The 11914-nt window shown below is 41.2% G+C and overlaps 1 protein-coding gene across 1 annotated transcript in view; it reads left to right on the top strand.

The window, feature by feature from the left end:
- Positions 1-11636, top strand: part of LOC146634636 (uncharacterized) — a 30258-nt gene extending 18622 nt beyond the window's left edge. The window contains exons 2-10 of the mRNA XM_085349922.1: positions 8057-8136; positions 8617-8685; positions 9803-9891; positions 9997-10167; positions 10264-10357; positions 10663-10780; positions 10855-10946; positions 11048-11141; positions 11503-11636. Coding sequence (XP_085206048.1) covers positions 8057-8136; positions 8617-8685; positions 9803-9891; positions 9997-10167; positions 10264-10357; positions 10663-10780; positions 10855-10946; positions 11048-11141; positions 11503-11636 — 941 coding nt within the window. The remainder of the gene's footprint in view (positions 1-8056; positions 8137-8616; positions 8686-9802; positions 9892-9996; positions 10168-10263; positions 10358-10662; positions 10781-10854; positions 10947-11047; positions 11142-11502) is intronic.
- The last annotated feature ends 278 nt before the right edge of the window (positions 11637-11914 follow it).

An 11914-nucleotide genomic window follows, 5' to 3' on the forward strand; every position in this document is an offset into this window, starting at 1 on the left:
ATTTGTTCTCACTTCTTTAGTTGAAGAATGCAGTTAATAACACCGTTAACACAGACTGACCTGGCAAAACACGAAAAAATAAGGGGGTGGTTCAAGACTTTTGCTCGGTACTGTATGAGAAATGGAAATGTGCACTTCACAATGTATCGCTGCACTTCGGCAGTACTGTGAAGATTAAATGTTTTTTCCTTCCCGATGCATGTGAAAGGTTAAGACTTACATCTCCAAATGTACTGGAACTGATTTGAACCAGAGGACTCAGCCACACTGTTACTATGTACTGCATAAACACGTTTACCGATGAAGGTAAATCAGACGCTGTCCTGACTGTGTGGCTAAATTTTGTGCTGAAAGCATCAAATCAATTGAATATGATTAACTTGCTATGAGAGGTTTTTACTCCAAGTGTGACTTTTTCTGGCTTCATACACCTTTCAGGGTCAAATTCAAGCACTTTGTGAGCACGTTTAATGTCCATTTTCAACATTTTCCAGCACATTACCATAAAAAGGATGCATATTTCACTTCGCATCACCTGAGTAAGACCACGTGAAAGGCCAAATTAATAAGTCTTCTCATCAGATATTGATGCTTCTTTCTTATGTGACACAAAAAACAGGAGGAGACAGATCTTTGCTTGTGTTGTTTTTTAAGTTCATTCATTCAAAACTAACTGTAAGACGCTTAACTACATTGCAGTCTGTGTTATTGTTGTAGACCTAATTATCACCTTTAAAGTGTTTGTGCTAATAACATCATGTAGAGCAGGGGTGCCCAATCCCGGTCCTCGAGAGCTACCGTCCTGCAGCTTTTAGATGCATCCTTGTTCCCACACACCTGAATCAAATGAATGGCTTGTTATCAGGCCTTTGCCAAACATGATGGCATGCTGAAGAGGTAATCAAACCATTTGATTCAGCTGTGTTGGAGTAGGGATGCATCTAAAAGCTGCAGGATAGTAGCTCTCGAGGACCGGGATTGGGCAGCCCTGATGTAGAGTAAGACAGGCATAGAGAACAGCACTGACTGGGAGAGGCTTTGAACATTTGACATACTCACATCAATTCAACACTTTAGACTTTAAAAATGCACAAGCGTCTTTCAAAAACCCATTTATTTAATCTATCATCATTGATATTATTATGTACAGTTATAATGTACTGTTCATCTCCCTTAAATAAACAGGCAGCCTTAAAGTGTGAAATAGTCACTTGTCTACTGTCTCAGTGGCTGATAGTGCCCCACAGGCCTCAATGTCAGCTTGAAGCCATCATGTTTCAATTGTTTAATGAGAAACAGATTTTGAATGAAAGCGAGGAAACTTCGGTAGCACAAAAAAGTGCCTATTCTTTCTTCCCATATGGTTCAGTCATATTACCGTCATTTCCCCCTAAGCTGTTCCCAAAGACACCAGGTTAATACTTGAAAAGGCTGCAGCGATACACAAAAATATCATCAATATTCTGTTTACTTGGTGACAACGTCGCTTTTAGCCTTCAATCAGAAAGCCTGACGTTGGCTAGTTAAGCATCGGGCTAACGTTTAACGCTTTCACTTGAGGGAAGTAACTCGTATTACTGCTACTGCTGTGTAATCTTGGTTCAATTCACAGCATATTCTACAAGTTACCCTGCAATAACTAACTGTTAGAATAGCGCCACCGTATTGTATCGCACTGAGTGCACTTCAATCCTTTATCCCGCGAGTTTGCTAGCTAGCAAAATAATAATACCAATTTGAAACAAATAACATGTGTAACGTACACACTCGAGAAAATTATTTACTAGTACTTACGCAAACTCCCCCGTTGTGAAAACGTACAAATCCTTCTTGTATTTTTCGTTTTCCAGCAAACACTCATTAAAACGGCCTCCAGGCACATTAGCGCACTCACCCCCGACTGATCAGGGAGGGGGTGGGGGGTCACACACTGAAACAGACTAACGTGCAGAGGTACAGCCCAGGCAGAGAAATGTTGCTTTTAGACTTTGCGACTCGTTTTATTTCTCTATCTGATAAGAAAACTATTCAATCAGATAGTTATTTGTGGTGAATGAAATACGGTTACAGTTTCAAGAAGTTTTAAGCACCAAATCCGAAATCCAAGCACTGCAATATTAAAATCCAATTCAATTTCTTGTTTGCTCCGAAATCTACGACATGACTATATACAGAAAAGCTTGACATGGTATGCAAAAAAAACCCCGAAGACAATACAAATACAAATACATGAACAAAAAAGGTTTTAACTGTCAGTTATGTCATTTTAAAATTTTCCAAAACTAACATTTTCTTTGATTGACTGATATTAAATTGATTAGGGTCAAGTTTAGTGTGAACAATATTACACAAACAAGCACGTGTGTGCGCATGCGCACATATGAGAATCCCTTCGATCACTTCTCATATGTGCGCATGCGCACATATTAGAATCCCTTCGATCGCTTCTCATATGTGCGCATGCGCACATATTAGAATCGCTTCGATCGCTTGTGACGCGGTAACTTTGCTTTGATCCTTTCTGACGTCATAACTTTGCTTTGATCCCAAAACCCATAAATAGGAGCGCTCACCTGTTACTTTATGCTTAACGGACGTTGACCTGCAGCAACTGAAACCCTTTCGAGAAGTTTTGAGAGCAATTTACGAGAGAAACCAAAACAAGTTCAGTTTTGTTTCTCACCAATCCACAGCGCAAACAGACACATTACACCATGTCAGCCAACCCATCCTTCGGCTCAGATGAGCTTGGAATATCTAAAGGGACCATTTTGGGAGATCACCACATGGTGGAGGCTTTCCTTGGAGAAGGAAGCTTTGGTGTTGTAACGAAATGTCACGATACAAAAAACAACAAAACGGTTGCTATTAAAGTCAACAAGAGCGACCCTGAAATTCTGCTCCAGGCAAAACTGGAAATTTTCATCCTGGAGCAGCTACGACGCTTGGATCCAGACAGGTGCAACATTGTCGAATGGAACGGCTATTTCCTCGATGGAGAGCGCATTTGCTTGAATTTCGAACTCCTCGACCAAAGCCTGTCAGACTACATAGGGGACCGGAATAACCGAGGTCTCCCAATGAGAGAAATCAGGCCAATTTTGAATCAGCTCGCAAATGCTCTGTTCCACCTGGGTTCTGTGGGAATAGTGCATGCTGACCTCAAACCTGTCAACATCATGGTTGTGAACCGCAGTGAGTCTCAAGTCAGAGTCAAACTTATAGACTTTGGCATCGCATGTAACACCTCTGCAGTGATTCCTGGTGACTGTGTGGGGACAATTGGTTATTGTGCACCTGAGATTATGCTTGGCACTCCATATGATGAAGCAATTGACATGTGGTCTCTGGGGCTGGTAGCTGTGGAGCTTGCTACAGGGGTGCCTCTCTATCCTGGGGAAGACGATTATGACGTTTTGAAATTCATAATTGAAACTCAGGGTCAGCTACCAGATCATCTCCTAGAGTCTGGCTTGTACACTGACAGCTATTTCATCGAGGATAACCACAACGAACAGTGCTGGACATTTAAGACCCCAGAACAATTTCAATACGAGACAGATTATCGATCCAAGGAAACTCGATCGATAAAACTTAAGCGTCTCGATGACCTCGAACAACTGCTGAAGGTTAGGCGAGGACCGGAAAATGGCCAAACATTATTTGTAAGGCTAATCAAAGAAATGTTGGCCTTGGATGCAAATCAGCGCATAACACCCTCGGAGGTTCTGAAGCATCCCTTTTTCGACCCTGGCCTCTCAAGGAGAACCCCCTGCACGGACATGAATAGTACAGGGGGACAAAACCTTGTGCTCTCTCAGCAGCAATCATCATTTGGGTGGCCAGAATTCTAGGGGAGCTAGAAAATTCTTGTGGAAAAAAAGCCCAAAACAATAACATCAACAAAAACAACCAATGAATATGGTCTTAAACTTGGGCACAATTTGGCTTGAAATCCATCAACTAATCTCTCAATATTCAAAGCGGAACAGCAGACAACTTACCATCACATCAGTCCTTCAATCAGACCTACAACAAACGTCTTCCTTATCTCACCCCAACCGGTCGCAGCAGATGGCCGCCCCGACCTGAGCCTGGTTCTGCCGGAGGTTTCTTCCTGTAAAAAGGGAGTTTTTCCTTCCCACTGTCGCCAAAGTGCTTGCTCATAGGGGGTCATATGATTGTTGGGTTCTCTGTATGTACTATTGTAGGGTCTACCTTACAATAATACATACAGCCTTGAAGTGAGTGGTGATGTGATTTGCTGCTGAATGAATTGGGAACTAATTGGAAATCTGGATATTAATTAAATAAACCTGCTTTGAGCATCAATTAATTGTTGTTTGAAATTCTTTATAAATATATAAATATAGTGCCACTCTTCTACTGTTTAAATTGCAACTGTTTAAAACTGACTAATTTATTCATACACTTGAGCATAAACACACGCACAGTAAATGGCCTGTATTTGTACAGCGCTTTACTTAGTCCCCAAGGACCCCAAAGAGCTTTACACTACATTCAGTCATTCACACATTCACACACTGGTGATGGCAGCTACATTGTAGCCACAGCTGCCCTGGGGCGCACTGACAGAGGCGAGGCTGCCGGACACTGGCGCCACCGGGCCCTCTGACCACCACCAGTAGGCAACGGGTGAAGTGTCTTGCCCCGGGACACAACGACCGAGACTGTCGGAGGCGGGGCTCAATCTGGCAACCTTCCAATTACAGGATGAACTGCGAACTCTTGAGCCACGATTGCCCTATATACACATATACTTTACAGTACTAGTCAGTGCTTACATACTAGTTCTTTTCCCTACTTTTTCATGCTTACTGGTACAAATGCCTGTTACTAGAGTTAAATGCTATCAATGTATTCTCACAGTTATGGAACTGTACAAATGCATACAAAATAACGCTCACGTAAACATAACTGTGCACTAGTTTGCCCTTATTGCTGCAGTTTGTTTCAAGTTGTTCTCTCACACACACACACACACACACACACGCACACGCACACGCGCACGCACGCGCACGCACGCACACACACACACACACACACACACTATGTAACGTTTCAGCAAGAAAATACCGCCCCTCCCCCCCACAGTGACACCACCACCACTAGTCTGCACAGCTGACATGAGGCAGCATGGATCCATCCTTTCATGCTATTTATGCCAAATTCTGACCCGACCATCTGCATGTCAGAGCAGAAATCAAGACTCATCAGACCAGGCAACATTTATCCAATCTTCTCATGTCAAATTTTGAGAACTGTAGCTTCAATTTCCTGTTCTTAGCTGACCAAAACGCTCTTCTGCATTCTTTGGTTGCAACAAATGGTTGTATGAGCTACGGTTGCCTTCCTATCAGACATTTTTCTCTGACTGTTGACATCAATAAGGCAGTTTTTCCAAGAGAACTGCCTTTCACTGGATATTTTCTCATTTTTGTCACCGAAAAGGGTGTCTGTGTTACTTCTTGTCTTATATATATTGTCTCTGTTTTCCTCTGTCCTTTGTCAGTGTCTGTTCACCTACCCCTGTGTCTCCATATTCCCAGTGTTCAAGGTTTCCGAGTGTTTTCCCAGTTTAGGTTTTCATGGTTGGTTCTGTTTGCTACTCAGCCAGAATAAACAGCTCGCTCTTTTTAAAAGTAGGCTCCAGAATGGATGATGGCATGTTCGCATGTCTTTATGCAACACTGAGTGTGCTGAACTAAAGGTAGGCCTAGTTTCATTTTCATGGTCATTATTATCATGACAATGATTACGCCTTATTCTGATTATTTCTCCCTTTTGGAGATGTAACATTTACATGAGGGGTGTAGGAACATTTCCCCCTAAATATTTTTAGATAAATTTTTGTTGAAGTCACTGTTTTTGTCGTATTGATGATGCAGCTAGAATAAGTGCTTTTAAATAAAAGAATAACCATTCAAAGTGCTCAGTGGTGAAACTGTAACTCTTTCAGAGTTTGACAGCTGGACAAGTGATGCCGTATTTAAAGAAACATGAGATGAGTGCAGCATATTATCTGAACAGAGATCATTCAATGAGCAAGAATAAACACTGAAAGAGAAACACTTCACTGTTGATTATCATATGAAGTCTAATAAAAGCTGTTAATCTGTTAATATCCTGCTAATCTGCATACAGCAAATACAGAACATGCGACTTTAAAGCATCCAGCAAAGTGATAACTGTCCTCTGCCCACTAAGTAGTGACTCTACAAAAGATTATTTTCAATATCATCTTTATATTATATTTAGTTATTCTCCAGCGCAACAATGTAAGGAGCTCTGTGATTGGTTAGGAAAGGACAGACTGGCCACCTCGATTTTTCTTCACTGCACATTGATCCATAGCTTTGCTCTGTAAAGGCTAACAAAGTGCTTTTGCTTTACAAAGACATTCAGCGTCGGTATTCACTCTTTTAAAATGCCACTGAACACTGGAGTGAAATGGAGCCCTGATCCTCAGAGTTTTATTGTTGCTAACATTTCTTATAGATAGCACAGATAGTGCCCCACTGCAGTAATCACTCATGTCTAGATATTCCTGTTAAAAAGGAGTTTTTCCTCCCCACTGTAACATGGCAAACATAGCAAACGGATAATCCAGCTGAAGCTTCAGACAGCCGTCAGACAGTGAAACACTGCCATCTGCTGGACGCGAATAACAAAGACGCTGCTTTGACGGGTGAGGGAGTTTCAACAAGTCTGCAACGACTCAAGCATCAAACTACAGAACTATTCTAGCGGACATGGTGCTCTAATGACTGCTTCATTAACGCAGGTCAGAAAGGATCAAACATATCAATAAATCATAAAACACAAAACGTCTCTTATTGCCCAGGGCTCAGGAAGTGAGTGTGTTCCTTATAGCCCAACACGTTCTCACTCCCAACTCGTCAAACGTGTGACGCATGGTCAGGCTCCCTCTGCTTCACTTATGGACCATATGGACCACCAGGTAAGACCATTTAAACGGACAGCATTTATAGAATGACTATTAAAAGTCAGCGAGTGTCAGTAATGTTAATGTGGTTATGTTAGTAATACACCGAGTGCTAATATAACAGCTTTAAGATGCATTTGTAGATGTTATTACGTGTTTTACCGTCTTTATGGTGCTAGCTTAAAGTTACGGTGTAAACGTTAGCTTATATTGGAGGAAAGCTGTTACTGTTTAAACGATGTTAGCACAGAAATATTAGCTTCTGTCATGACTGATGAAGTTACTAGTTAATAAAGTTTCCAGTAAAGTGTTTAATCGCAGCCACAGACTGACAGCAAATATCTCGATTAGCTTCAGTGCATCTGTAATAAATATGTGCAAGTTTCAGTGCTTCGTTTAAACTGTATGATACTTATACTGACCCAGGGTCAGTGTAAAATACAATCCTAGCTGTGTGAACAAAGCCTGGCTGCTTTAATCCTGCATGACAAACCTCAGGATGCAGGTTATTATTACTCTTTCCTGCTGGCACACCTGTCACACCTGAGAGTCAGCTAGAAACTCACAGTGACGTGGACATCATGCAAAGACTGCCAGACTCTGTAATACTGCAAATGATCAGTGACTCAGGTTATCACTAAACTTTAAACGGCACCTCTGTGTCTCTGTGTGCTGAACATCTAGGATTGAGTCAGGCTGCATTGACTGTGGGACTTTAATGTGTTAAAAGCAGGTTGAAGACGGCTCAGAAACATTTGAAGATTAAAATTTAGCATTATGGCTGCTGGTGGTTTGTAAAGCCTCTACTCAGCTGTATTTTTGTTACTAATTTATGTTTGTTGTTGTTTAACACAGATTTCAGAAGAGCAAATATGCTTAATAGTTTAACTAGATTTCATTTGTCAGTGTGGGACTGCTGAGTCACCTGAAGAACTCATTTCATTCATTCTCCACATGATGTTCATTTACAGAAATGTTTCACAGGAACTGATTTCTCCCAAAGGGTGAACTAGTGTGTTTCCATAGATTACCTCTGTATGAATGTACTTCTTAAATGAAGGCAAGTGTTTGTCCTTTTTTGTTCCTCAGGTACAGTACGTGATATCAAGGGCAGGCGGTCATCACTGGGGGTAGACAAGAAGCAGACGTACTTCCAAGAGGGAGCTGCAGTGAGGTCAGAGGTCAGAATCTGAAACAGCTCAGGTTTATATTTTAGAGGTTATAAAAAATCAAAATGTATTATTTAAAGAAACCTTTAAATAATAGTCATAATTATGATTATTATAAGAAATATCAAACATTTAAGTGGATTTTCTGTTACACATATCGTGTTAGCCCTGCAATAAACTGGCAGCCTGTCTTTGTCCTGTATCAGCTGGGATAGGCTTCATCCTCCTGCAACCCTGAATTGGATACATTGTATTCCAATTATGTAATCTGATCATTTACAAACTCAAGGTATCTAATCAAAATGTAAGTGATGCCGCCCTTGACAGACAGGGAGATTTTATTCCTCAAAGACCATCATCCAGTCGAAGTACTAGTTGCCACGTGGTCAGTGTTCTCACAACCATTGATTTTATCTCACAACTTGTTTTCACCAAAGAATTTCAGTAAGTAAATATTCTTCAATCTCTTTTTCCCCCCAGTGTCTGCAGATCAGCATCAGTGTCCACGTGAAGAACCTAGTTATGTTGCCAGTGTCAACCCAACAAAAGGTACTTTACCTTCTTGTATATATTGTGATTCCTTTACTTTTATATTTGTTGTTATAGTTGAGTTAGGCAGGGCTTTTGTGCAGTCCTAAGAAACATACTGCCTAGAGTGTTTTTCACTTTGTGGAAGAGTTTCTTTATTTTTTTTCTGTTAGTGTGTGGAACTGAGGTGCTTTGTCAGGAGCTCCTTCAGTTGTTGGAGGATGGAGAAGAGGACGCAGCCATGACTTGTGAGACGTTGTCTGAGTCAGCTGCTACTCACTGGGCGATCAGAAACATGGTGTCCTTGCTAAAGTGGAAAGAGGCCAGGCCTTGTCTTATAGACAATATGTTAGCTACTCTGGATCCACAGTCACACCGTGTGTGTCAGTGTGGCAAACAAGTAGTTGTGAGGTGTCTGGACTGCCTGCCTCTTCCATTCCTTTGTGCTGACTGTGATATTGCAGTTCACACACGCTTTGTCCTGCACAGCAGAGAGGCAGTAACAGGAGGGTTTTTGCAGCCTTCATCAGAGTTTCACAATCCAATAGGTACGGTTTTTAAGTCTTATGCATTTATTGCTATGTACTATGAGTGTGTGCTGTTATTGTATATTTATTGTGTATCATTTAATTTCCAATTCTTTTTATATATATTGTGTGTTTTTAATGTTAGTTCGGCTGTTGCCTGTGCAAAGACCAGACTGTGTGTGACTGCCCAGCAGGTAACGTTGAGGTTTCACCCGGTGCAATTGTGGCTCTTGTAACCATAAATGGTAAGTTGCTCTTTTGTCACACAGTACATACACAATAGATGTGTTTGCAGGTTTTATTGCAAATTGTACATTGCTACATTGTTTTGAATTACCCTCGGCCCGCAGTATATGTGGGCACCTGTCAAAGGTCATTTGGATTTACCAGACCGCTTTGAAAACAACATGGGAAAAAATGAATGTCTTTGTTGAGCCATGACTGGATTTCTCCTTATCCTTCCTAAAGGCCGTTATAACCTTGCACTGCCAGTGGTGAGCTGCACCAGCTGTGACCTAATGTGGTCCCCCTCAGTTAAGGACTTCCAGGGTGGTGGATATTGGCCTGGCACCTTAAATTTCTGCACCCTGTTTTCAATGGATGTCTTTCAGTCTTTCTATGACATTAAGAAGCTGCAGCAGGGATGTCACTTAAGGCCTTTGTCAAAGTGCTGGATGAACGAACAGCCCATTTTGGAAGGGTGAGTTTCTAAATTTGTCAAGTTTAAGGAAATTGTGCAAATCAATGTTTATGATGACTGTCCGTGAATATTCTGTTGTTTGTCCTCTACTTAAAAGACTGGCAGAATATCAGCTGATGCCTTCAGTAAAAGTTTCTTGGAGTGGAGTGCTGTAAAGTTTGAGGTGGACAGGATGTGCAAGGAGCCATGCTTTAGCTGCCCTGCCTGCACTCCAGACATGCTCGCCGTCTCAGTTGATGGAAACTGCAAGCTTTATCGCTTTCAATCAAATGCAAGGTACGTTATGCATTGTGTACATAAATCAAATATGGATTTGTACAAAAATTGTATTTTGATGTTTCTTTTCAAACAACTGTCACCGTGTTCGTTCAGCACTTCAGAGCAGGGGAACTTTGAAGGTGTCTTCATTGAGAAAGATGAGGAAGTTGCTGAGTTTGTGAAATACATCCAGAGACACACAAATGATGTAAGATACACATATATATCAGTGCTGTCAGCGTTAATCTTGTTAAAATGACGTTAACGCCATAACCATATACTCATACGTGTGTGTGTGTGGATACATATTTGGATGGGTGGATATTTTGTTTTTCTCTTGGTGTTGTCGTAATACTATTTACTTGACTTTATCTTAATGTGTACTTAATTTTGAGTAGCTCACACTTGGATGTGCGAGGTATACTGCAGCTTGTAGTCTTGGATACATTTAAGACATTTTGTTATAAGGTTGAATGAATTCAGCAGTCATGTATTGTGACCTCCTTTCTATAGATCAAATGGGGAGGTGCGTTTCAGGATGGGGCCGGTTCTACAGTTGGAGAAGAGGTGGAACAAGTAAACAGTTTCCTGTCTAGGGCGGCCATCACAACGAAGTACATGTCTAAAGCAGGTGTGTGTCTGTGTGTGAGATTCCACTCAGTCTCCTGCTCTTTCATTCTTATTTGTATACTAACTGAAATGCAGGGCGAACAGACATGCTGAGCCTCCTGGCTTTGGGCTGGAACAAAAGGAAAGTGGAACAACTGGGCCGCACTTTGAGCCAGAGATATCTAAAGGTCATTTTTTCAACACCCATTTTAATGTGTGTGGTAATGGGGGGGAAACACCAGTACTCTAAAAATGTCCATATGAATGACATTTATTAATGTATTCTTAGATCATAAGGATCCTTAGAGAACAAGTGGAGAGCCTGAATGCGAGCAGAAATGAGCTGGGTGTGGATGACGACACACTGCAGCAATGGGCTGAAGGTGAGTCTCAATATAATGCACTCGTGTATAACAACAGGACCCACCATGGCCTCATTAAAGAACTTAGAGTTAAGATCTTTCTGACAGTGTCAACAAACAATGAAAAATAAGCTTGTAAAAGCAGAATTGATGGCAGAGTTGTTGCGTTTGATCAAATTGGATTGGACCTGGGTTGAAGTGATGTCGTACTAGTTGGTTTTATAAAGCTGAACACCAACATACTTGTTATCTCATGATAATGCAGCACATGAAGGCTCCAGATGTCTTATAATGAATATCATCAAGTCAGTGATTACAGAGTCCACTGTAGTTTGGTGACTGTTACTCATCCTGTGTTCTGATTAATATTCCTCTCACTTAGAAACGGATCAAACTGATGGCAGCCTTGGAGCGTTGCAGGCACGAGTAGAGGAGCTTGTCGTCATCATCAGAGTGCGAACACAAAGTCTTTACAGACAAAATGGTGTCACAGTTTCTTTGAAACGGACCGTTTGATGCTCAGTTTGTACAGCTCGTACAGCTACTTTGTAAACAGAATAAAATCAGATCCAGGTTTGTTTAAGCTGGATGTGATTTGTTCTAGCAAACGAATTGATGAGTGTAGATTAAAATGTAAATATATACATTATGTGAAGGTGTTCCTTTTTATGATTATTTACAGATAGCAACAAGAGGCGACACAGAATTCACAAGGTCATCTTAGATGAGAAGAAACGCTTGGCGGCTGCTGTTGACGACTACAACAAGGAAACAAGCAACAAAGCAAATCGTAT

The sequence above is a fragment of the Diplotaxodon limnothrissa genome, linkage group LG3 (assembly GCF_057381915.1).
Source record: "Diplotaxodon limnothrissa isolate DT_005_m linkage group LG3, D_limnothrissa_male_GT1.1, whole genome shotgun sequence".
In the NCBI taxonomy this organism is placed as follows: Eukaryota; Metazoa; Chordata; class Actinopteri; order Cichliformes; family Cichlidae; genus Diplotaxodon; species Diplotaxodon limnothrissa.